The sequence below is a fragment of the Ranitomeya imitator genome, chromosome 1, assembly GCF_032444005.1.
Source record: "Ranitomeya imitator isolate aRanImi1 chromosome 1, aRanImi1.pri, whole genome shotgun sequence".
Lineage (NCBI taxonomy): Eukaryota > Metazoa > Chordata > Amphibia > Anura > Dendrobatidae > Ranitomeya > Ranitomeya imitator.
In genome coordinates this window covers 11,179,712-11,207,293 of record NC_091282.1, presented here as the reverse complement: position 1 = coordinate 11,207,293, position 27,582 = coordinate 11,179,712, and the positions used below count along the sequence as shown (strand labels likewise).

General features: G+C 45.3%; 1 protein-coding gene across 3 annotated transcripts in view; it reads right to left on the bottom strand.

The window, feature by feature from the left end:
* Positions 1 to 360: 360 nt before the first annotated feature.
* The window catches only part of LOC138657416 (zinc finger protein 665-like), a 40,641-nt gene continuing 13,419 nt past the window's right edge, over positions 361 to 27,582 (bottom strand). For all 3 annotated transcript variants that reach the window (XM_069745193.1, XM_069745194.1, XM_069745195.1), the window contains 8 exons: positions 25,080 to 25,223; positions 24,266 to 24,445; positions 23,040 to 23,163; positions 19,609 to 19,706; positions 19,452 to 19,530; positions 19,252 to 19,349; positions 19,012 to 19,129; positions 361 to 2,294 (listed from right to left, as the gene is read on the bottom strand). In XM_069745193.1, coding sequence (XP_069601294.1) covers positions 538 to 2,294; positions 19,012 to 19,129; positions 19,252 to 19,349; positions 19,452 to 19,530; positions 19,609 to 19,706; positions 23,040 to 23,163; positions 24,266 to 24,445; positions 25,080 to 25,169 — 2,544 coding nt within the window. In that variant the 5' untranslated portion in view covers positions 25,170 to 25,223 and the 3' untranslated portion in view covers positions 361 to 537. The remainder of the gene's footprint in view (positions 2,295 to 19,011; positions 19,130 to 19,251; positions 19,350 to 19,451; positions 19,531 to 19,608; positions 19,707 to 23,039; positions 23,164 to 24,265; positions 24,446 to 25,079; positions 25,224 to 27,582) is intronic.

The following is a 27,582-nucleotide window of genomic DNA, read 5'->3' as shown; positions in this document are numbered from 1 at the left end:
ACACAGCTCCTCTCCATCATATTCCCCCCTCATCTCCTCCTAAATACTCCACACACAGCTCCTGTTAAATTTCCCACACACGCAGCTCCTGTCATATTTCAACCGTGCGCAGTTCCTCTGTCATATTCTCCCCCACACACAGCTTCTCTTTGCCATATTGCCCACACACAGTTCCTCTGTTATATTTTTCCCCACACATACTGCTCCTCTTATATTGCCCTCTCACACACACAGCTCCTATCCATCATATTCCCAAACAGCTCCTATCCATCATATCCCCCCACCAACATGTTCTATGAAACTTAGTGTTGGCAAAATGTTAGAAATTGTTCTGAAGTTCAGTGAGATATTAATTACATCTTATCAAAGGGGGTGTACTCATTTATACCGAGCAATGTTTATTAACATCTATAAAACACAGAACATAATTACAGTATCTTTCTTGCATGTCTTCTCTCATGTTTTACAAGATATGATTTGTGTATGAAAGATTTCCCACATTCTGAACATGCTTCAATGCGTGACTTCTCTCGTGGCTCACAAGACCTGATTTTTTTGTAAAGCACATTCCACATTGTAAACAGGTTTCTCTCCTGTGTGAATTCTTTGATGTCTAACAAGATGTGATTTATCTCTAAAACATTTCCCACATACTGAGCATGAAAATGGTTTTTCTCCTGTGTGAATTCTCTGATGTGAAATAAGACACGCTTTACCTGTGAAGGATTTCCCACATTGTGAACATGAATATGGCTTCTCTCCTGTGTGAATTCTCTGATGTATAATAAGACTCTTTTTTTCTTTGAAGGACTTCCCACATTCTGAACATGAAAATGGCTTCTCTCCTGTGTGAATTCTCTGATGTGTAATGAAAGTCCCTTTTTCTCTGAAGGACTTCCCACATACTGAGCATGAAAATGGTTTTTCTTCTGTGTGAATTCTCTGATGTGAAATAAGACACGCTTTACCTGTGAAGGATTTCCCACATTGTGAACATGAATATGGCTTCTCTCCTGTGTGAATTCTCTGATGTATAATAAGACTCTTTTTTTCTTTGAAGGACTTCCCACATTCTGAACATGAAAATGGCTTTTCTCCTATGTGAATTCTCTGATGTCTAATAAGTTCCCCATTCCCTTTGAAGGCCTTCCCACATTCTGAACATGAAAATGGCTTCTCTCCTGTATGAATTCTTTGATGTCTAATAAGTTCCCCATTCCCTTTGAAGGCCTTCCCACATTCTGAACATGAAAATGGCTTCACTCCTGTGTGAATTCTCTGATGTTTAATAACACTCCATTTTTCTTTGAAGAACTTCCCACATTCTGAACATGAAAAAGGATTCTCTCCTGTGTGAATTCTCTGATGTTTAATAAGACTTCCTTTATATGTGAAGGCCTCCCCACATTCTGAACATGAAAATGGCTTCTCTCCTGTGTGAATTCTCTGATGTGTAATCAAAGTCCCTTTTTCCCTGAAGGACTTCCCACATACTGAGCATGAAAATGGTTTTTCTCCTGTGTGAATTCTCTGATGTGAAATAAGACACCCTTTACCTGTGAAGGATTTCCCACATTCTGAACATGAAAATGGCTTCTCTCCTGTGTGAGTTCTCTCATGCACAGCAACTTGTGATTTCTTTAAAAAACATTTCCCACATTCTGAACATGAAAATGGCAACTCTCCTGTGTGAATTCTCTGATGTTTAATAAGATACCCTTTATATGTGAAGGCCTTCTCACATATTGAACATGAAAATGGCTTCTTTTCTCCTGTGTGAATTCTCTGATGTGAAATAAGATTCCCTTTTAATATGAAGGCCTTCCCACATTCTGAACATGAAAATGGCTTCTCTCCTGTGTGAGTTCTCTTATGCACAGCAACTTGTGATTTATATAAAAAACATTTCCCACATTCTGAACATGAAAATGGCTTTTCTCCTGTGTGACTTCTCTCATGTCTAACAAATTTTGATTTCTTTGTAAAGCATTTCCCACATTCTAAACAGGAGTATGGTTTTTCTCCTTTGTGTTTTCTTTGTGTTAAAAAATCTGAGCTTCTAATAATTTGCTGGTCACACTGAAATCTTGTATCCACTTTGGCTCCTGAAATTGTGGTAATAATGCGATATTGGTCAAGAGAGGATTCCTCATGATTAGGAGGATTATTACAAAGTGAAGTGCTGTGAAGTCCAGGAGGTCCATGAAGGGTAAAGAGGTTTTCTCCATTAGAGTGCTTCCTGATATCTTCTTTTATACAATTTAGTGATAAACCATTAATACCACAAGGATTTACTATAAGAAAGAAAGGTAGATTTGAGTTGTAGAAGAAATTCACATCCAAAGAGATTTCTACATTTACTTTATGGAGCTCACAATGAAGAACCTCATCAGTGAAAGGAACGGTAATAAGGTGTATATGGACTTTTCAAAAGCTTTTGATACGGTGCCACACAAAAGGTTGCTACATGAAATGAAAACAATGGGGATAGGGGAAAATATGTGTAAGTGGGTTAAGAGCTGGCTCAGGGATAGGAAACAAAGGGTGGTTATTAATGGAGCATACTTGGACTATGTCGCGGTTAGCAGTGGGGTTCCACAGGGGTCAGTATTGGGCCCGCTTCTTTTTAACATATTTATTAACCCCTTAACCCTTAAGGGTGGTTTGCACATTTATGACTGGGCCAATTTTTACAATTCTGACCACTGTCCCTTTATGAGGTTATAACTCTGGAACACTTTCATGGATCCTGGTGATTCTGACATTTTCTCATGACAGATTGTACTTCATGTTAGTGGTAAAATTTCCTCATTATAACTTGCGTTTATTGTTTAAGAAAACAGAAACTTGGCAAAAATTTTGAAAATTTCACAATTTTCCAACTTTGAATTTTCATGCCCTTAAATCACAGAGATATGTTACACAAAATGCTTAACCCCTTTATGACCCAACCTATTTTGACCTTAATGACCTGGCTGTTTTTTGCAATTCTGACCAGTGTCCCTTTATGAGGTAATAACTCAGGAACACGTCAACGGATCCTAGCGGTTCTGAGATTGTTTTTTCGTGACATATTGGGCTTCATGTTAGTGGTAAATTTAGGTCAATAAATTCTGCGTTTATTTGTGATAAAAATGGAAATTTGGTGAAAATTTTGAAAATGTCACAATTTTCACATTTTGAATTTTTAATCTGTTAAACCAGAGATATGACACAAAATAGTTAATAAATAACATTACCACACGTCTACTTTACATCAGCACAATTTTGGAAACAAAATTTTTTTTTTGCTAGGAAGTTATAAGGGTTAAAATTTGACCAGCAATTTCTCATTTTTACAACGAAATTTACAAAACCATTTTTTTAGGGACCACCTCACATTTGAAGTCAGTTTCAGGGGTCTATATGGCTGAAAATACCCAAAAGTGACACCATTCTAAAAAAACTGCACCCCTCAAGGTGCACAAAACCACATTCAAGAAGTTTATTAACCCTTCAGGTGCTTCACAGCAGCAGAAGCAACATGGAAGGTAAAAATGAACATTTAACTTTTTAGTCACAAAAATGATATTTTAGCAACAATTTTTTTATTTTCCCAATGGTAAAAGGAGAAACTGAACCACGAAAGTTGTTGTCCAATTTGTCCTGATACCTCATATGTGGGGGTAAACCACTGTTTGGACGCACGGCACGGCTTGGAAGGGAAGGAGCGCCATTTGACTTTTTGAATGAAAAATTGGCTCCACTCTTTAGCGGACACCATGTCGCGTTTGGAGAGCCCCCGTGTGCCTAAAAATTGTCGCTCCCCCACAAGTGACCCCATTTTGGAAACTAGACCCCCCCAAGGAACTTGTATAGATGCATAGTGAGCACTTTAATCCCTCAGGTGCTTCACAAATTGATCCGTAAAAATGAAAATGTACTTTTTTTTTTTTTCACAAAAAAATTATTTTAGCCTCAATTTTTTCATTTTCAAATGGGCAACAGGATAAAATGGATCCTAAAATTTGTTGGGCAATTTCTCCTGAGTACACCGATACCTCACATTGGGGGTAAACCACTGTTTGGGCACACGGCAGGGCTCGGAAGGGAAGGCGCGCCATTTGACTTTTTGAATGGAAAATTAGCTCCAATTGTTAGCGGACACCATGTCGCGTTTGGAGAGCCCCTGTGTGCCTAAACATTAGAGCTCCCCCACAAGTGACCCCATTTTGGAAACTAGACCCCCCCAAGGAACTTATCTAGATGCATACTGAGCACTTTAAACCCCCAGGTGCTTCACAGAAGTTTATAACGCAGAGCCATGAAAATAAAAAATAATTTTCTTTCCTCAAAAATGATTTTTTAGCCTGGAATTTCCTATTTTGCCAAGGGTATTAGGAGAAATTGGACCCCAAATGTTGTTGTCCAGTTTGTCCTGAGTACGCAGATACCCCATATGTGGGGGTAAACCACTGTTTGGGCGCAAGGCAGGGCTTGGAAGGGAAGACACGCCATTTGGCTTTTTAAATGGAAAATTAGCTCCAATCATTAGCGGACACCATGTCGCGTTTGGAGAGCCCCTGTGTGCCTAAACATTGCAGATCCCCCACAAATGACCCCATTTTGGAAACTAGACCCCGAAAGGAACTTAGCTAGATGTGTGGTGAGCACTTTGAACCCCCAAGTGCTTCACAGAAGTTTACAACGCAGAGTCGTGAAAATAATAAATACGTTTTCTTTCCTCAAAAATAATTTTTAGCCCAGAATTTTTTATTTTCCCAAGGGTAACAGGAGAAATTGGACCCCAAAAGTTGTTGTCCAGTTTCTCCTGAGTACGCTGATACCCCATGTGTGGGGGTAAACCACTGTTTGGGCACATGCCGGGCTCGGAAGGGAAGTAGTGACTTTTGAAATGCAGACTTTGATGGAATGCTCTGTGGGCGTCACGTTGCGTTTGCAGAGCCCCTGATGTGCCTAAACAGTAGAAACCCCCCACAAGTGACCCCATTTTGGAAACTAGACCCCCCAAGGAACTTATCTAGATATGTGGTGAGCACTTTGAACCCCCAAGTGCTTCACAGACGTTTACAACTCAGAGCCGTGAAAATAAAAAATCATTTTTCTTTCCTCAAAAATGATGTTTTAGCAAGCAATTTTTTATTTTCACAAGGGTAACAGGAGAAATTGGACCCCAATAATTGTTGCGCAGTTTATCCTGAGTATGCTGGTACCCCATATGTGGGGGTAAACCATTGTTTGGGCACACGTCGGGGCTCGGAAGTGAGGGAGCCCCATTTGACTTTTTGAATACAAGATTGGCTGGAATCAATGGTGGCGCCATGTTGCGTTTGGAGACCCCTGATGTGCCTAAACAGTGGAAACCCCTCAATTCTACCTCCAACACTAACCGCAACACACCCCTAATCACAACCCTAACCACAACCCTAATTCCAACCCTAAGGCTATGTGCCCACGTTGCGGATTCGTGTGAGATTTTTCCGCACCATTTTTGAAAAATCCGTGGGTAAAAGGCACTGCGTTTTACCTGAGAATTTACCACAGATTTCCAGTGTTTTTTGTGCGGATTTCACCTGCGGATTCCTATTGAGGAACAGGTGTAAAACGCTCCGCACAAAGAATTGACATGCTGCGGAAAATACAATGCAGCGTTTCCGCTCGGTATTTTACGCACCATGGGCACAGCGGATTTGGTTTTCCATAGGTTTACTTGGTACTGTAAACCTGATGGAACTCTGCTGCGAATCCGCAGCGGCCAATCCGCTGCGGATCCGCAGCCAAATCCGCACCGTGTGCACATAGCCTAATTCTAAAGGTATGTGCACACGCTGCGGAAAACGCTGCGGATCCGCAGCAGTTTCCCATGAGTTTACAGTTCAATGTAAACCTATGGGAAACAAAAATCGCTGTACACATGCGGAAAAACTGCACGGAAACGCAGGGGTTTACATTCCGCAGCATGTCACTTTCTGCGGATTCCGCAGCGGTTTTACAACTGCTCCAATAGTAAACCGCAGTTGTAAAACCGCAGTGAAATGCGCAGAAAACCGCGGTAAATCCACGATAAATCCGCAGCGGTTTAGCACTGTGGATTTATCAAATCCGCTGCGGAAAAATCCGCAGAGGACCAGAATACGTGTGCACATACCGAAACCCTAACCCTAACCCTAGTTCTTACCCCAACCTTAGTGGAAGAAAAAAAATATTTCTTTATTTTATTATTGTCCCTACCTATGGGGGTGATAAAGGGGGGGGTCATTTAGTATTTTTTTTATTTTGATCACTGTGAGGTTTTATCACAGTGATCAAAATGCACTTGAAACGAATCTGCCGGCCGGCAGATTTGGCGGGCGCAGTGCGCATGCGCCCGCCATTTTGGAAGATGGCGGCGCCCATGAAGAAGACGAACGGACCCCGGGAGCCTCGGTAAGTATAAGAGGGGGGGGGAGATCGGGGCACGGGGGGGGGGGGGGGCGTCAGAGCACGGGGGTGGCATAGGAGCACAGGGGGAGCAGACAGGAGGACGGGGGAGCGGAGCGCAGAACGGAGGGGAGCGGACCACAGATCGGTGGCTTAGGGGGGGGCGATCGGTGGGGGGGGGGGGGGGCACATCAGTGTTTCCAGCCATGGCCGATGATATCGCAGCATCGGCCATGGCTGGATTGTAATATTTCACCAGTTTTTTTAGGTGAAATATTACAAATCGCTGATTGGCAGTTTCACTTTCAACAGTCAATCAGAGCGATCGTAGCCACGGGGGGGGGGGGGGGGGGGGGTGGGCTAAACTACCACTCCCCCTGTCCCTGCAAATCGGGTGAAATGGAAGTTAACCCTTTCACCCGATCTGCAGGGACGCGATCTTTCCATGACGTCACATAGGCGTCATGGGTCGGATTGCCACCGACTTTCTTGACGCCTACGTGGCGTCAAAGGTCGGGAAGGGGTTAATAAATAACATTTCCCACATGTCTACTTTACATCAGCACAATTTTAGAACCCACATTTTTATTTTTTTTTTAGGAAGTTATAATGGTTAAAAGTTGACCAGCGAGTTCTCATTTTTACAACACCATTTTTTTTTTTAGGGACCACATCACATTTGAAGTCACTTTGAGGGGGCTATATTATAGAAAATACCCAAAAGTGACATCATTCTAAAAACTGCACCCATCAAGGTGCTCAAAACCACATTCAAGAAGTTTATTATTTATTTAATTTCAGGTGCTTCACAGGAATTTTTGGAATGTTTTAAAAAAAATGAACATTTAACTATTTTTCACAAAAAAATTACTCAGATCCAATTTGTTTTATTTTACTAAGGGTAACAGGAGAAATTGGACCCCAAAAGTTGTTGCGCAATTTGTCCTGGGTATGCCGATTCCATTTCTGGGGGTAAACCACTGTTTGAGCGCATGTCAGAGCTCGGAAGGGAAGGAGCGCCATTTGACTTTTCAATGCAAAATTGACTGGAATTGAGATAGGACGCCATGTTGCGTTTGGAGAACCCCTGATGTGCCTAAAACTGTGGAAATTCCCCACAAGTGACACCATTTTGGAAAGTAGATCCCCTGAGGAACTCATCTAGATGTGTGGAGAGCACTTTGAACCCCCAAGTGCTTCACAGAAGTTTAGAATGTAGAGCCGTAAAAATAAAAAAATCATATATTTTTTTTTTTCACAAAAATTATTTTTTGCCTCCAATTTTTTATTTTTTCAAGGGTAACAGGAGAAATTGGACCCCAAAAGTTGTTCAATTTGTCCTCAGTTCGCTGATACCCGATATGTGGGGGGAACCACTGTTTGGGGGCATGGCAGAGCTCGGAAGAGGAGCGCCGTTTGGAATGCAGACTTAGATGATATAGTCTGTGGGCGTCACGTTGCGTTTGCAGAGCCACTGATGTACCTAAACAGTAGAAACCCCCCATAAGTGACCCCATATTGGGAACTAGACCCCCATAGAACTTATCCAGATGTGTTATGAGAAATTTGAACCCCCAAGTGTTTCACTACAGTTTCTAACGCAGAGCAGTGAAAATAATTTTTTATTTTTTTTTTCACAATTCATATTTTAGCCCCCAGTTTTGTATTTTTCCCAAGGGTAACAGGAGAAATTGGACATCAAAAGTTGTTGTCCAAGTTGTCCTGAGTACGCTGATACCCCATATGTGAGCGTAAACTACTGTTTGGGCGCACGACAGAGCTCGGAAGGGAAGGAGCACTGTTTTACTTTTTCAACGCAGAATAGGCTGGAATTGAGATTGGACGCCATGTTGCATTTGGAGAGCCGCTGATGGGCCTAAACAGTGGAAACCCCCCAATTCTAACTCCAACTTTATCACACCCCTAACAGTAATCCCAACCCTAACCACACCCCTAACCCCAACACGCCCCTAGCCCTAATCCCAACCCTAACCATACCCCTAACCCTAATCCCAACCACACCCCTAACCCCAACACGCCCCTAGCCCTAATCCCAACCCTAACCATACCCCTAACCCTAATCCCAACCCTAACCACACCCCTAACCCTGACACACCCCTAACCCTAATCCCAAGCGTAAACGTAATCCAAACCCTAACCCCATCTCTAGCCCCAGCCCTAACCCTACCATTAGCCCCAACCCTAAGCTTAGCCCCAACCCTAACTTTAGTCCTAACCCTAAGGCTTCTTTTACACATACCGGGTTTTATGTGGCCCATTATTGCGGGCCGTATCGCCGCAATTTTCACAATCTGCCACAATGGACTGCAAAAAACTTGCGGATCGCTGTTTTTCGGGTTTCAGAAATCATCCTTCTGCAAAACCGGAAGTCACGGTGCACCGCAAAAACAAACTTCTGTTGTCTTTGCGGCCCCATTGATTTTGAATGGGGGCCATGTCTGTAAGCCGGGAAAAAGAGCAGGCTCGATCTTTTTTTGATGGCTGTAAACATGGCCCTCACGGCTATACGGCACACCGTGAAATTATTATTATTACCGTTTTTGCAGCCCCATAGAAATCTAATGGGGCCACAAAACAACGGTATGTGTAAAACAAACCTTACCCTAATTGGAAAATAGACATAAATACATTTTTTTATTTTATTATTTTCCCTAGGGCAGTGATAAAGGGAGGTTTGATTTACTATTTATAGAGGGTTATTATAGCGGGTTTTTGTTTGGCAGCTGTCACACACTAAATGACGCTTTTTATTGCAAAAATTGTTTTTGTATCACCACATTTTGAGAGCTATAATTTTTCCATATTTTGGCCCACAGAGTCATGTGAGGTCTTTTTTTTGCGGGACGAGTTGACTTTTTATCGGTACCATGACATTTTTGATCACTTTTTATTACGATTTTGGGGAGGCAGAATGAAAAAAGTCATAGTTACTCACCGATAGCGGTGTTTCTCAGAGCCCATGACAGCACCACGGAGAGCATTTCAGAGAATGGAAGCTTAGGGAGAGACCACCGCCTGAAGGACTCTTCTCCCAAAGGTCAAATCAGATGTAGAAGTTAAATCTAATCTGTAGTGTCTAAAAAAGGTTGAAGGTGATGACCAGGTGGCCGCCGTACAGATTTGTTCTATAGATACCTCTGACCTCTCTGCCCATGAGGTCGTTATGGCCCTTGTAGAATGAGCCTTTCGACCATCCGGGATTGTGTTCCCAGTGGATGAGTAGGCCAGGGTTATCGCTTCCTTTATCCACCTTGCCAGGGTATCCTTGGATGCTTTAAGTCCCTTCCTTGGCCCCTGAAAGCAGACAAAGAGATCCTTTCTTCCTACAGCTCTTGGTGGACTCTAGGTACTGAACTAGGCATATTTTGACATCTAGAGTGTGGAATTCCTCCGCTTTACCATTTCTAGGATTTGGGCAAAATGAAGGAAGGACTACCTCTTGGGACCTGTGTAACCGAGATGCCACCTTAGGTAAATAGGCTGGGTCAGGTTTTAATATAACCCCATCATCTAGGATCTTCGTCAATGGGGGTGTTGCCGATAGGGCCTGAATGTCATTTACTCTACGGGCCGATGTTAAGGCTACCAGTAGTATGGTATTTAAGGATAACATTTCAAGGGAGGTTGTGTCTATCGGTTCAAACGGGGGTCCTGTTAGGGCAGATAGGACCAGATTCAGATCCCAGGATGGCAGTTTTTGGCTGACCAATGGTTTAGATCTTGTTGCTGCTTTGATGAATCTTGCTCCCCAAGGGTTGCCTGCAATGTCCTGATTATAAAGTGCACCTAAGGCTGATACCTGTACTTTTAACGTGCTAACTGCTAGGCCCTTTTCTAGACCTTTTTGTAAGAATTCAAGTACTTCCGTAATTTAGGACCCCTCCTGGATCTTTACCTTGGAGGTGGATAGGAATTTCCTCCAGGTTTTGCCGTAAGTTCTAGTGGTAACTGGTTTCATACTTTTTTGTAGTGTAGAAATCAGTTTGTCTGAGAACCCTCTTTCCCTCAGCAGTGTCCTTTCAAATTTCACGCTGTTAAATGGAGGTTCGCTGCTTGAGGGTGTAAGACTGGTCCCTGAGACAGGAGGTCCGGGAAGTCCGGTAGCACCCAAGGGTCGATGATAGATAGCATCCTCAGCCAAGAGAACCAGGTTCTCTTCGGCCAGAATGGGTCTATTAGTATCATCCTTGCCCTGTCTTCTCTGACTTTCCGTATTAGTGCTGGTATAAGGATGATGGGGGGGGGGGGAAGGCATATGTCAGATTCTGAGTCCATGGAAGCATAAAGGCATCTAGAACCTGAGGATTTCCCTTGGGATTAAGGGAGCAGAAGACTTCTTGTTTTTTGTGATCGGCAAACAAGTCTATCGTTGGAGTTCCCCACATCTTTGTTATTTTTTGAAAGATGGATTGATTCAAGACCCATTCGCCTCGCTTTACTTGAGTACGACTCAGATAATCCACATTTTGATTTTCTACCCCGCGAATATGTAGTGCCGAGAGGGATAGAAGATTCTCTTCCGCTAGTCTGAGGATCCTGGCAGAGGTGGGACCTGGTACCTCCCTGATGGTTTACATAAGCTACTGCTACTTGGTTGTCCGAAAATATGCTGACATGGTGACCCCATAGTTGGGGTAGGAAAGCTGAGAGAGCCTGACCCACAGTCCATAGCTCTTTCTGATTCGAAGAAGCTTCTAGCTCCTGATTTTCCCATGTCCCCTGAGTAACTAGGTTGTTCATGTGAGCTCCCCATCCTGTGGGGCTTGCATCTGTAGTAATTATATGGGATATCTTTGTTGCCCAGGGGATCCCTTTGGATAAATTGTGGGCATCTGTCCACCAAAGTAGGGAATGAATAGAAGAGGAATTTAGAGTTATCTGCCTTTCTAAGTGGCCTCTCAACTTGTACTGATTCTCCAATATGTCCCATTGGAGGTCTCTTGTGTGTAGCTGGGCCCACTGTACCACCGGTAAGCATGCCGAGAGAGAGCTCAGTAGTGACATTACCTCTCAATGTCATGGAGGGATTCCGTAAGGCTTTTGTTACTATGTGTAAGATGTTCTGTGTTTTGCACACTGGAAGGTGGCATTCTTGTTTTTGTCAGTCCAGTGTTAGGTCTAGAAACTCTTGAATTTTGCTGGGTTCCAATCTTGTTTTTTTAAAGTTTAGGAGCCATCCTAGATTTTCCAGGGTTCTCATCACTCTGTCTCTTTGAACTCTGCAGTTCTGGGCTGAGTCGCTCACTATTAGCAGATCATATAAGTATGGAATGATTAGAATGTCTTGTTCCCTCAGATGGGCCATTATTTCTGCTACTAATTTTGTAAACACCTGGGGGGCTATTGATATTCCAAATGGAAGATCTCTGTATTGGAATTCTTCCACCTCCCCATTTTAAGAAGACTGCCAGCCTGAGGAATTTCCAATATTCCATGTGGACAGGTACGTGATAATACGCATCTCTAATACCCTCATAAAGCATCCTGGAAACAGTATCTTGATGGTGGATCTTATTGATTCCATCTTGAATTTTAGGTTTCGGACATAGTTGTTCAATTTCCGTAGGTTTATTATTGTCCGATATGTACCGTCTAGTTTTGATACCAAGGATAGCGGGGAATAAAATCCTTTCCCCATTTCGTGAGGTGGAACACGCTGTAGAACCGCTTTCTTTACTAAATTTAAGACCTCGTTTTCTAATGCTCTTTGTTCCTTTGCTGAAGACCTTAGGGGAGTTATGACTTCGTTTTGAGGGGGAAAGGAGGAGAAATCTATCTTCAACCCCGATCCGATCAGACCTAGGATCCAAGGGCTGTTTGATATTTTTTCCCAGGCTGGGAGGAAAAAAGTTAATCTTCCCCCCCAACCTGGGAAGACAGTCACTTGGGGGATTTTTTTTATCTCAGGAGGGGTTGCCGAAGAGAAATCCCCTGTCCTTCCTCCCATCTAATTTTTTCCTGTGTGGGTTTTGTACAGAAGAATTTCTTATTCCGAAAGGGCCGTTGGAATGATGTTGGACCTAGGTTCGGGAATCCTTTCTTTTTATCTCCTGCTTTTTGGAGTATATCATCCAAAGTTTCACCAAACAAATATTTACCCTCAAAGGTAATTGAGCATAGTTTAAGCTTGATTTGAAGGTCTCCAGGCCAGCTTTTGAGAAATAGGGGTCGCCTGGCCGTGTCTGAAAGTGCTGCCGATTTTGATGTTAAACGGACTGAATCTGCCGATGAGTCCGCTAGGAATGCTGCTGCCCGTTATCATGGGTAGGGATTCCAGGATTTTGTTCCTTGGTGTCCCTCGGTTGTTTCTCCAGTTGATCCACCCATACCATGAGATCTGGAGGTACATGTTGCAGTTATAGCCGGCCTAAGATTTCCCCCCGCTGATTCCCAGGCCCCTTTCAGTAGGGTATCAGCTTTCTTATCTAGGGGATCCTTAAGCGTACCCATATCTTCAAAGGGGAGTGCAAACTTTTTTGAAGCTTTGGCCACCGCTACATCAAGCTTAGGAGCTTTGTGCCAGGATGTGGATGCCTCCTCCTCAAAGGGGTATTTTCTTTTGAGGGAAGGAACTGACAAGTTTTTCCTATCCGTTGTTTCCCATTTTTTTTTTATTAGGGTTTCGACATTTGGATTTATTGGAAACACTCTGTTTCTTCTGTCCTAAGCCCCCAAACATTATGTTCTGGATTGTTCTATCCGGATGGGGGTCTTCCATTCCCATGGTGGATCTCACTGCTTTTACCAGACCCTCCACTTCGTCTAGGGGAAAGCAGTGACGTCCTCCTTTATCTTCACCCCAGGATGAAGCTGAGGAGTCTGAGGCATCTGAATCCAGTTCCCCTGAAGTAGAGGGGTCAGACTGAGTATACAGGATCTTTATTTACTGATTTTTCCCCCTGGGTGATGGTTGAGAAGGCGTTCTGAACTTCAGATCTAATTGCGGATCTTAGTTCAGAAGTAAAATCCGGGGTCTCCTCACATACTATTATTTGTATGCATGATCTACAGAGCTTCTTATCCCAAGATTCTGATAAGGGTCTATTACAAGTGGGGCAACACCGGTTTCTCATTTTCCCCGACTTCTTCTTTCCCTATTAAGGGAACAGAAGGAACCCCATTACAATGATGGAGTTTCTCGACGTTCACTCACCATTAGATGAAATCGCAGGTACCGGTTCTGGAGGGGAGCTGGATCCTGGACCGAGGGATCCATAGATGGTGACTTGTTCGCTGCAGCCGATCTGCTGCTCTGCGTGGAGCGGTTACTGGAACAGCTACTCCGCTGGGCCATCCTGCTGTTTATGATGGCGCCTCTGTTGTTGCTGCTTAAGCTGGTGGTGCTGCTGCTGCTCTTGGAGCTGCTCGTCACTGCCTTCCATGTTCATGGAGACCGCATGCGGCAAAAGCTGTCTGCATCGGTCTCCTTTTAAAATTTGCCGCCCTGCAGCGTCACCTCCGTTCCTGCCCCCCTCCTCCTGCGCTCATTGGGAAAGAGTGGAGCGCTACTGCGCATGCGCCCACCCCAGAAGTCGCGCTCTACTTCCGGGGCGGTGGCCATCTTGGCGCACCTACTGTGCACGCTGTCGGCGCGTGTACTCCTAGGGAATCCAGGTGCCCCATACTCCATTCTGGAGGGGTGACAGCGCTCCCCCCCACTCACCCTGAAGGACCCATCAGTCCCAGCGGTGGCGGCCTCAAGTACTGGATCAGCCGCGGCAGGAGCCTCCTCGCTGCCGCATCCCGACTGGCCGGCCCTGGTCCTTTATCTTCGTCTGGTAGACATATTCGTGAAGGTTCCGCAATGAAGGTTTCCGTCAGGGACAGGAAACCAACTGATGCGAGGGAGAGGTACGGCCCTTTTATCTGTAGGTTTCCTGTCCCTGAAGGGCGGATCCCCTCTCTCCGTGGTGCGGTCATGGGAGACTGAGAAACAGCTATTCATGAATTTCTTGGAGGAGGCGTTTATACCGTTCCGCGTTTGGTAAAATGGATAAAGCAGTTTTATTCTTCGGGTCAGTACGATTACAGCGATACCTCATTTATATCATTTTTTTATGTTTTGGCACTTTTATACGATAATTATTTTTTTTGTATAAAATAGCTTTTATTTTGGCATTGCTTTATTCTGAGGACTATAACTTTTTTATTTTTTTGGTTATGATGCTATATGGCGGCTCGTTTTTTGCGGGACAAGATGACGTTTATATCCGTCTTTTTGATCGCGTGTTATTCCACTTTTTGTTCGGCGGTATGATAACAAAGCGTTGTTTTTTGGCTCGTTTTTTTTTTCTTACGGTGTTCACTAAAGGGGTTAACTAGTGGGACAGTTTTATAGGTTGGGTCGTTACGGACGCGGCGATACTAAATATGTGTACTTTTATTGTTTGTTTTTTGGGGGTTTTTTTAGATAAAGAAATGTATTTATGGGAATAATATTTTTTTTTTTCTTCTTTATTTAGGAATTTTTTTTTTTACACGTGTGGAAATTTTTTTTTTTTTTTACTCTTTCACTTTGTCCCGGGGGGGGACATCACAGATCGCCGATCTGACAGTGTGCACAGCACCCTGTCAGATCGGTGATCTGACAAACAGCCGTGCAGGATTAGAGCTGCAGCTGCAGCCTGCTCCTGACTCGGAAGTACTCCCTGCAGGACCCGGATGCAGCCCCGCGGCCATTTTGGGTCCGGGGACTGCAGGGAGAAGACGCTCGGTACAAGGTGAGAAGATCACCTTGTACCGATCGTCTCAGGGAAGCCCGCAGGGAGCCCCCTCCCTGCGCGATGCTTCCCTCTACCGCCGGTACACTGCGATCATCTTTGATTGTGGTGTGCCGGGGTTTAATGTGCCGGGAGCGGTCCGTGACCGCTCCTGGCACATAGTGCCGGATGTCAGCTGCGATAGGCAGCTGACACCTGGCCGATCGGCCGCGCTCGCCCCGTGAGCGCGGCCGATCGCTATGACGTACTATCCCGTCGGTGGGAATTAAGGCCCACCCCACCTCGACGGGATAGTACGGCATATGGGATTAAGGGGTTAAACATTTCAAAAATTCCTGTGAAGCACCTGAAGGGTTGATAAACTTCTTGAATGTGGTTTTGAGCACCTTGAGGGGTGTAGTTTTTAGAATGGTGTCACACTTGGGTATGTTCTACCATATAGACCCCTCAGAGTGACTTCAAATGTGATGTGGCCCCTAAAAAAAATGGTGTTGTGAAAATGAGAAATTGCTGGTCAACTTTTAACCATTATAACTTCCTAACAAAAAAAATGTTGGTTCCAAAATTGCGCTGATAATAAGTAACATTTCCCACATGTCTACTTTACAAGTATTTTGTGTGACATAACTCTGATTTAAGGGTATTAAAATTCAAAGATGGAAAATTGTGAAATTTTCAAAATTTTCATCAATTTTCAGTTTTTTCACAAATAAATGCAGGTAATATCAAAGATATTTGACCAATAACATGAAGTACAATATGTCACGAGAAAATGTCAGAATCACCGGGATCCGTTGAAGCGTTCCAGAGTTATAACCTCATAAAGGGACAGTGGTCAGAATTGTAAAAATTGGCCCGGTCATTAACGTGGAAACCACCCTTGGGGGTAAAGGGGTTAAATACTATGTAACTATAACATTAGCACAATGACAGGTAAAGTGAGGAACACTTATACACTGGTGACATTGGCACAATCAGGGGTGGCAGAGATTAGACAATAAATAGTTCTTAAAGGGACCCCTCCATCAGGATTTACCCCTCAATATACCACCAGTGCCATTTCACTCTCTCAAGCTTCCTATCTTGCTCTTAGTGTAGAAAAGTGTCCATGCAATTAAAAATGGAGTTTTAATATTTCATTACTGTATGCAAATGAGAAAGACTAGTCCCAAAGGTGACCGTACATCCGTGAGTAGCCGAGCTCCAGCCACCGTAATCATGTCCTCAGTATGCCGAAGGGCAGGATAGGAAACCTTAGAAGACTGCAATAGCTCTGAAGGAACATTAACTCCTTAGGACCAAGCCACATTGTAAGTTACTTATGTTAATGACCGAGCCGCATCCTGACCAGCGTCACTTTATGTGATAACTCTGGAGCTTCCACACGTCCCACTGATTCCGAGCTTGTTTTCTGTGACATTGTACTTCATGTTTGTTATTTGCGTTTATTTATGAAAATATCAAAAATTTGACAACAAAAATTAAGAGTATTTCGGAGTTTACAAATTTTTATCCCCTTAAACCATATAGTTCAATAACCAAAAGTAGTTCATAAATAACATTTCCCACATGTCTACTTTACATCAGAATCGTTTTTGAAACATCATTTTTTTGTTAGGAAGTTATAAGGGTTAAAAGTTTATGAGCAATTTCTCTTTTTTTCCAACAAAATTTACAAAACCTTATTAATTTAGAGACCACCTCACATTTGAAGTGACTGAGGGGCCTATGTGACAGATAATACCAAAAGTGACACCATTCGAAAAACTGCACCCCTCAAGGTGCTGAAAACCAGATTCAAGAGGTTTATTACCCTTCCGGTTCTTCACAGGAATTAATAAAATGTGGAAGGAAAAAAATAAACATTTTAATTTTTCCACCACAAAAAATGTTGCTTTAGCTCCAAACTTGTAATTTTCAAAAAAGTAATAGCAGAAAATGCGCCATAAAATTTGTTGTACAATTTCTCCTAAGTATGCCGTTACCCCATATGTGGGGGGAAACTACTGTATGGGCGCATGGTGGGGCTCAGAAAGGAAGGAGAACCATTTGACTTTTGCAGCGCAATTTGAAAACTAGACCCCTCAAGGAATATATCTAGAGATATGGTTTCACAAAATGTTATACATTGAACTGTGGAGAAAAAGTTACATTTTTACCATTATATTGTTGTTTCAGCCCCAGATTTTACATTTTCACAAGGGGAAATCGGTAGAAATGACCACATTTGTTACACAATTTCTGCTGAACGTGGAAATATCCCATATGATGCTGTGCAGTACTGCGTAGCTACACGGTGAGACTTGGGAGGAAAGCAGTGTTATTTCCCTCCTGGAGCGCAGATTTTCCTAGAATAGTTTGCGGACTCCATATACAGAACCCATAAGTGCTAGAAGAGCAGAATTCCCCTCAAGTGACCCCATTTTTGAAATTTCACCCCTCTGAGAATTTATCCACAGGTTCAGTGATGTAATTGACTCCATGGGTGTTCTCCAGAAACAAGCAGCAGTGGATGTTGCTAAGTGAAAATGCAAATATGCCATTGTAGTGCCCAGTATGTTGTAGTGCCCAGTACATTATGCCCAGTACACTGTAGTGCCCAGTACATTGTAGCACCCAGTAGATTGTAGTGCCCAGTACATTGTAGTGCCCATATATTGTAATGCCAAGTGCGTTATGCCCAGTACATTGTAGCACCCAGGACATTGTACTGCCAGTACCTTGTAGTGCCTGTACATTGTAGTGCCCATACATTATACCCAGCTTGCCCTTCTGGAGACGCCCACCCTGTAAATTAAGCAGTCTCTACTTGTTACAGAATTGCCAAATATATAGACGCTAACTGCGGTTTACGCATAATATGGGGCCCAGGAGGAAGAGGTATTTGGATTCGGGAGTGAACTGAGATGAAGCTTTTATTGGGAACATTTTAAAAACCATTTTGATTCACATTTATCCTGCGCTCTACACTGAGCACTTACATCGGGGTTTCCGTCTAAATATACAAAATACGTGATCCAGACGAAACCTCGAGGGATCAAATCACTAATAAAACAGCACAGTTACTGTCTAGCCTTTGTTCAGCATTGTCCGTCTCTTCAAAGATGCACAAAACTGTGGCCAACATCACTTTCATGCACGTTTGACACCGCCGGATCACCAGCTCTATGGCGTCCACAGTGTCTCTATCTGCCTTATTATAGGGAATCTTCCATCAGAGGTTCCATCTGAATCACAAGCTCAGTCATTTATATGGGAGCACGGGACTTGTGGAAGAAAAATATGGACGGAAAGGATGGAAGGAATATTAACAAAGGTAAAGGAAAACTAAATCTGTGCTTCCTAAATCATTAAGAAGTGTGAAGGCGGATCCATCATTCATCAGTGCACCGCCGGACTCTACAGCAGCAGCCGCGCCATCACCGGACGCTTCTGCTGTGATGTGGACAGCGGATAAAGCTTCACTGCATCGGAGATTCCACACAATATCACACACCGGTCATCATCATCACACGCTGCTCATCATTAGACGTTGCTCATCATCCTCATTGCATGCCGTTCATCACACGCAGGTCATCATACTCACATGTCGGACATCATCATCACACGTCAGTCATTGTCATCATCACGCGCTGGACATCATCATCACATGCCGGATATCATTATCACATGCCGGATATCATTATCACACGTCGGTCATATTCATCATATGCCGGTCGTCATTATCACATGCTGGAAATGATCATCACACGCCGGTCATTATTATTACACGCTGCTCATCATCAGCCGTTGCTCATCATCCTCATCGCATGCAGGTCATCATCGTCACACGTCGGTCATTATTACATACCTGTGGAAACATCTCCCGGAATCTCCTCCTTCCCGTCCCTCACACACGGCTGATCCCCCCTCGTCATCGCTTCTTCTTCTGTCTCTTCCTTCACTTTATTCTTAGTCGGATCTTCCTCCTGATATATCAGATGTAACAATCAGCACAATACAAAAAACCACCAAAATATGTGACCTCTATGACCTCGATCAGAAATGTCCCCCCATATACAGATCGTGTACAGGGCTCAGCACCGTCTACCTGATGATCCTCCGGGATGTTGTGATTCTCCTCTGGACAGTCCTGGGGACACAGAGGACGGGGACATCTCTCTGGTGGATTTCTCCTCCTGGATCCATCTGTGGAGACACACAGTGATGGAATAGATTATGTCATGTGATGATATGATGGGAGTAGTAGTAGGTGACCACAGAACAGACATGACAGTCTCCCCTCCTCACCCTGCTGACCGGCCCATATTGCGATCGCCTCTTGTGCTCCATGTATAACCTCAACCTGAATATCAATCAGATCTTCACCCTAAAAAGAAAAATGTAAGATGAGCTCAGGTCCCATCACTTCATGGTCAGATGTTCTGGAGGCTTCAGTGTCATCTACCTGATGATCCTCCGGGATGTTGTGATTCTCCTCCGGACAGTCCTGGGGATACAGAGGACGGGGACATCTCTCTGGTGGATTTATCCTCCTGGATCCATCTGTGGAGACACAGACTGAATACATGACCTGCCGTGTATCTATCTATATATGAGACACGTCTATCGGAACCGGAAATTCTAGGTTTATGTATCAGGGACTAAATTACATTGTTGTGGTCCTCACCACCAGTACCGAGGTCCCAGCACATTGTGGCCCCAAGTATGAAGTGATAATCAGCGAGGCCAAAGCCTAATGCTCTCTGCTCTGCACTCGGAGGATGAGGACCCTGAGGAGGGGACAGAGAAGACCCTCGTCAGTCAGATGGAGGAGCCGCACTAAGAAACACAACTTCTCCAAGTTCCCTCCACCAGAGATGGAACCACAGAGGAGCTGGAGAAAGCTCCACATTTCTATCCAGCGGTTTCTTGTCTCCTAATTCGCCGTTATGGAGATTGGAGGAAGGACGGTTACCATTTACCAGTGATTGTTTTCTGAGAGCTCATGACGTCACCATGAGGACACGGCCTCCATCCTGGACAGGATCCTCTGGGGTCACTAAGAGGAGAGAACCTGCCGTCCTCCTATTAATAGACGAATTACTGCGTTTTTATTCTTTTTTAAAGAGAGAAATCTCAACATCTGCCTCAATATAAAGAGTAAAACAGGCAGCAAGCGCGCGGGAGGACGGTGTTGTGTGGAGCCCCCGGTATACAACGGTTAGTGCCCATCAATGTGCAGAAAGGACAACTAGAGAGCAGGCACCGGGGTCATGGGCGCTTACTGGTGAACACGGGGAGCCAAGGAGAGATTGTCTGGTCAGATTCCACAGAAAAACCCCATAATACGTATTGTACTGAATGAACAAACCTTTACGGGAGACTTACACTGATTATTATCACCATTGTGCGGCCCGATGTCCCTGCGGGGCCAACACCTGCGTCACCATCCCACTTATATCGTTATGGTCAGACCCCATGTAAAGGAAGAGCGGACCTTCTGACATTTTGATGTCGTTTATCCCTTGAGGCTAGGACACCCCGTCTCGTGCATTCTGACGTCATGTGATAAAGCTCGTTAACCCCTTCCTGATATCTGGTGTTCATGCATGGAGGAGGCCAGGTGCGCATCTGTGGATTGAGCTCAGATTCCTGCTCTTTCACCACTTCACCGCTGCTGACAGCGACATTTAAAGGGAACCTGTCATGTAAAATAATGGTAATAACCTGCAGACATGGGGCTAACCGGCAGGTTAATAACATATTGAACCTGTCCAGTGTCAGAACTGAGAGGAAACTAACTTTAGTCCCACTCAGCAGAGTTCATCTTCCAGTCATAAAGTTTCAGCTGAAGCAGCTACAGTCATCGCTCAGTGTATAGAGAGCGGCAGCTGTTACCGCGGCCCCGGCACTGACTGACGGCCAGCTCAGCATTAGAGCCAGCACTGACTGACAGCCAGCTCAGCATTAGAGCCGGCACTGACTGACAGCCAGCTCAGCATTAGAGCCGGCACTGACTGACAGCCAGCTCAGCATTAGAGCCGGCACTGACTGACATCCAGCTCAGCATTAGAGCCGGCACTGACTGACATCCAGCTCAGCATTAGAGCCGGCACTGACTGACATCCAGCTCAGCATTAGAGCCGGCACTGACTGACAGCCAGCTCAGCATTAGAGCCAGATATGACTGACAGCCAGCTCAGGCATAAGAGTCGGCTATGACCATCTGTGGCCTCCAGAAGACCCTTGTCTCTGCCGCCAAGGTTTTCCTATGACGTCCAGTATGAACAGGATCTCAGGTTAAAGTCCCCAGTAGTGTTACTTTATTTCCAAAAATGAGAACAAAAAAATAAATGTATCATATTTGTCATTGTCACATGAGGATTTATCCCACACAGTAAACACATCACAAACACCTCCCCAAAGATGCAATGAAAACACAACGATCAAAAAGTCACAGATGCCCCAAAATGATCCCTAAAGGTCAGCGCTGCATTCAAGAAGAGAAGCCGTCACACCGCTCCGATAACGGAAGATAAAGTGATCGGTCTCAGGGAAACGGCTGATATTATAATCCAGAAAATATATAAAACCACAAACAAGATTGGTGTCACCATAACTGACCCAGAAAATCACAGCGAGGTCGTTCTTACCGCCCAATAAATGCCGAGAAGCAAAATCCCAAAAAATAAAGGGAAAATAATTTTTTTATTAACCGTTTCTCAGCATCAGAATTTTTTTTCCAGTTTTTCAGCACATTATACGGTAAAATGAAAAATCCATGATGCAAAAAAACACAAGATCTCAAACGTCTGTGGATGGAAAATAAGAATGTTATGTCTTATGGAAGAAGAGGAGGAAAAACTGCAAAAATGGAAATTTGCCCCATCAGGATGAGGCTGAAACATTGATATTGATTTCTAGGATTGCTGCGTCCTATAGGAGGCGCTAGAGACCCTTCTCTGTATCTGGGGAGAGGAAATTTGCATATCTTATTTCCCATGGGGCACAAGTGTCAGCCAAGAAGGAGGAGCCGGACGCCGACCACGACCGATGATGAGATTCCGAGGGACGGACGAGCGACAGCGGATTAGGGGGAAAATCACCTGTAAATTAACCCCGACTCTGCTGAGTAACAATCCACGACAGACTTAGGGAAAGCATTCCAAAAACCTGACCGGCACATCCAAACATAGACTCAGTGTGAACAGGTGCTGAACCTAGAGTCGCCAACTCGTATTCTCTAGCCTTCTGATCGTGCACTCCGCCTCCTAGCCTACAGGTGTTTTAATTACAGCAGGTCCAATTCCCCTCCATAGAGAAAGAGAATTTTAGTCTAAGAAGAGGTTTCACATGTACCCATTCAGATGGAGACGTTTATTCTCAGCGAGGTAAGGCAAGTGTAGGACCTGGTATAAGAGAGATGCCGTAAAGAGGCTACCAGGTACACATAAAATTGGCCATTTTTATGCGCTAAAAGCTCTCATTTTTCATATTTCTAGTGCAGTAATGCAGTTCAAATTTCGTGTTTTCAAGTTTACATGTTTTAGCGCTGCAGTGTGCTGCCCTATTTACTTAGACTTAGGGAAAGAACTCACAGCAGAGAACGGACAGAAGGACGGGACATCTGCAGAGAAAATGTGACCGAGGCTCTAAGGAAGGAGAAAGATTCTGAAAGAAGAAGGACGAAGACTCAAGACTGATGAAGACGAAACAACAGAGGAGAAACCGCGACTCACAGATCAGAAGGAAATAATCAGGAAATGAAAGCTGTTGTCAGACGGAGAAAATGTAGAGAAAACCAGAGCAAGTCTGGAGAAAACTCATCTATTATAGGACGACTCCGGAGAGACGTCATCACATCCACCGGAGCCAACAAGGAGCCTCGCTTCTCACCTCGTGGTGTAAGAGGCCGGAGCTCCTCCATCATCACATCCTGGTACCGATCCTGGTGTCCTTCTAGATACTCCCACTCCTCCATGGAGAGATAGACAGCGACGTTCTGACACCTTATAGGAACCTGACAAGAGCCACACCGTCATCACCCAGAATCCTCCAGTGCTGTATAATGTCCCAGCAGTCACCTCTCCGCTCATCACCCAGAATCCTCCAGTGCTGTATAATGTCCCAGCAGTCACCTCTCCGCTCATCACCCAGAATACTCCAGTGCTGTATAATGTCCCAGCAGTCACCTCTCCGCTCATCACCCAGAATCCTCCAGTGCTGTATAATGTCCCAGCAGTCACCTCTCAGCTCATCACCCAGAATCCTCCAGTGATGTCCTGTATACTTTCCCAGCAGTCACCTCCCTGATCATCACCCAGAATCCTCCAGTGCCATCCTGTATAATGTCCCAGCAGTCACCTCTCCGCTCATCACCCAGAATCCTCCAGTCCTGTATAATGTCCCAAGCAGTCACCTCTCCGCTCATCACCCAGAATCCTCCAGTCCTGTATAATGTCCCAAGCAGTCACCTCTCCGCTCATCACCCAGAATCCTCCAGTCCTGTATAATGTCCTAGCAGTCACCTCTCCGCTCATCACCCAGAATCCTCCAGTGCTGTGTAATGTTCCAGCAGTCACCTCTCCGCTCATCACCCAGAATCCTCCAGTCCTGTATAATGTTCCAGCAGTCACCTCTCCGCTCATCACCCAGAATCCTCCAGTCCTGTATAATGTCCCAGCAGTCACCTCTCCGCTCATCACCCAGAATCCTCCAGTGCTGTATAATGTTCCAGCAGTCACCTCTCCGCTCATCACCCAGAATCCTCCAGTCCTGTATAATGTCCCAGAAGTCACCTCTCCGCTCATCACCCAGAATCCTCCAGTGCTGTATAATGCCCCAGCAATCACCTCTCCACTCATCACCCAGAATCCTCCAGTCCTGTATAATGTCCCAGCAGTCACCTCTCCGCTCATCACCCAGAATCCTCCAGTGCTGTATAATGTCCCAGCAGTCACCTCTCCGCTCATCACCCAGAATCCTCCAGTCCTGTATAATCTCCCAGCAGTCACCTCTCCGCTCATCACCCAGAATCCTCCAGTGCTGTATAATCTCCCAGCAGTCACCTCTCCGCTCATCACCCAGAATCCTCCAGTCCTATATAATGTCCCAGCAGTCACCTCTCCGCTCAGCAGCTCAATCATCTTGTTGCTGAGCTCCAGGATCTTCTTGTTCCTCTCATGTAGCAGGGACTGCGGGGGAGGGTCTGTGATGGGGCCCGGGCTCCGCCCTCCTGACTCCTGGAGATGGATGATGGGAGTCACACCGTCCCCCGGTGTCTTCCTCACTATTGTGTAATCCTGTGTATGGAGAGAGACACTTAGGGAGAAGATTCCTTCCCGACTCCAGATCTGACAATCAGTAGAAATCCCGGGATCAATAACCGTCTCCAGTAATCTGGGGCCATAACTGGGAATATTATTCCCCTCCGGACAGACATCCCGGCCCCTCTACAGCTCTTATAGGGAATCCCCATGACAACTCCTCCGGGCAGAGAACTCCACACAATCAGTGCTCATAGGCTACGTTCACATTTGCGTTGTTGGGCGCAGCGTTGTCGACTCATACCGACGCATGCGTCATGCGCCCCTATCTTTAACATGGGGGGCGCATGGACATGCGCCGGTATGCGTTGTACTGCGTTTACAACGCATGCGTCATATAGATGCACAGACAGGGTGCAGAGGACGCTACTTGTAGCATTTTCCCTGCGCCAAAATTCCTGCTCTGTGCTTTCTTATGACAACGCATGTGTCGCAAAACGCAGCGTTGTGCACATGCGTTGTTGGTTGCGTCGCTGACGCTGCGCCCAACAACGCAAATGTGAACGTAGCCTTACAGTAAAGAATCCTTCTCTCTATTCTGGATTTCCTCTTCCGGATGTCGGACATGTCACAGAACACAATAAAGCTGATAGAAATGTAGAGGAGTTACCTCTCCGCTCAGCAGGGAGATGATCTCCAGGGCGAAGTGGAATAATCTTCTGGTGGTCTCATCCCTGTCCTCGTCCATCCTCGGGGTCATTCAGGAGGAGGGATGAGCACTGGATCAGCTGGAGGGATCTCGTCCTGCCGGCGTCTTCATGATGAAGGAGAAGATGGAAAATATAAAAAACAATATAACGTGAGATCCAGAATGCAAATCTCTCTATTTATATGGCTTGATAAATGCATTGTGAGGCCAAAATGTGCTGACTTTATGGACTTATAGAGCTACCAAAAAGGAAAATGTCTGCAGCAATGGCTTCTGGAATTCTGTCACTCATTCTGGAGTGAATATGACAATGTAACTAAGGCTCGGATCACATCTACAAGACGTCACCGACCACGACCGATGAATCCTGTAACTTAAGGTACCTTCACACTGAACGATATCGCTAGCGATCCGTGACGTTGCAGCGTCCTGGATAGTGATATCGCTCAGTTTGACACGCAGCAGCGATCAAGATCCTGCTGTGCCATCGTTGGTCGGAGCTAGAAGGCCAGAACTTTATTTCGTCGCTGGACCTCCTGCAGACATCACTGAATCGGCGTGTGTGACGTCGATTCAGCGATGTCTTCACTGGTAACCAGGGTAAACATCGGGTTACTAAGCGCAGGGCAGCGCTTAGTAACCCGATGTTTACCCTGGTTACCAGCGTAAAAGTAAAAAAAAAAAAAAACACTTCATACTTACCTTCCGCTGTCTGTCCTCCGGCGTTCTGCCTCTCTGCACTGTGAGCGCCGGCCAGCCGGAAAGCAGAGCACAGCGTTGACGTCACCGCTGTGCTTACACAGTGCAGAGAAGCAGAACGCCGGAGGACAGACAGCGGAAGGTAAGTATGAAGTGTTTTTTTTTTGTTACTTTTACGCTGGTAACCAGGATAAACATTGGGTTACTAAGCGCGGCCATGCTCTTATTAACCCGATGTTTACCCTGGTTACCGGCATCGTTGGTCGCTGGAGAGCTGTCTGTGTGACAGCTCTCCAGCGACTAAACAGCGACGCTGCAGCGATCCGGATCGTTGTCTGGATCGCTGCAGCGTCGCTAAATGTGAAGGTACCTTAAGGCTCCAAGCACATCTACAAGACGTCACCGGCCATGACCGATGGATCCTGTAACTAAGGCTCCGATCACATCTACAAGACGTCACCGACCACGACCGATGGATCCTGTAACTAAGTCTCCGATCACATCTACAAGACGTCACTGACCACGACCGATGGATCCTGTAACTAAGGCTCCGATCACATCTAAAAGACGTCACGACCGATGGATCCTGTAACTAAGGCTCCGATCACATCTACAAGACGTCACGACCACGACCGATGGATCCTGTAACTAAGGCTCTGATCACATCTAAAAGACGTCACCGACCACAACAGTTGGATCCTGTAACTAAGGTTCCGATCACATCTACAGGACGTCACCGACCACGACCGATGGATCTTGTAACTAAGGCTCCGATCACATCTACAAGACGTCACCAACCACGACCGATGGATCCTGTAACTAAGGCTCCGATCACATCTACAAGACGTCACCGACCACGACCGATGGATCCTGTAACTAAGGCTCCGATCACATCTACAAGACGTCACCAACCACGACCGATGGATCCTGTAACTAAGGTTCCGATCACATCTACAGGACGTCACCGACCACGACCGATGGATCCTGTAACTAAGGCTCCGATCACATCTACAAGACGTCACCAACCACGACCGATGGATCCTGTAACTAAGGCTCCGATCACATCTACAAGACGTCACCGACCACGACCGATGGATCCTGCAACTAAGGCTCCGATCACATCTACAAGACGTAACCGACCACGACCGATGGATCCTGTAACTAAGACTCCGATCACATCTACAAGATGTCATCGACCAATGGATCCTGTAACTAAGGCACCGATCACATCTACAAGACATCACCGACCACGACCGATGGATCCCGTAACTAAGGCTCCGATCACATCGATGAGACGTCAGTGACTGATGGATCCTGTAACTAAGGCCCCGATCTGTTATGATAAGGCAATTCAGTACCACAATGGACATAGAAGCCAGAGCACATACAGTGACCTGACAATAACCCAAAAACATAGAACGAGCTCTGAGACGTGGAAACTCTGCTGACCGCAATCCCTAATCCTCTCCAACACACACTAGAGGCAGCCGTGGATTGCGCCTAACGCTCCCTATGCAACTCGGCACAGCCCGGAGAAACTAGTCTGCAGGGGATGGGTGATGAAACACTAGGAGAGGGTAGGGCAGGTTGTGCGGCGGTTCAGTAACTTCAGGATCACTGCAGGCTGTAGGCTTGTCGGAAGAGGCGAGTCTTCAGGTTCGTTATCATCACTGTCCCCATCGGGACTCACAATCTATTTCCTATCAGTAGGTCTTTGGAATGTGGGAGTAAACTGGAGAACCCAGAGGAAACCCACGCAAACACT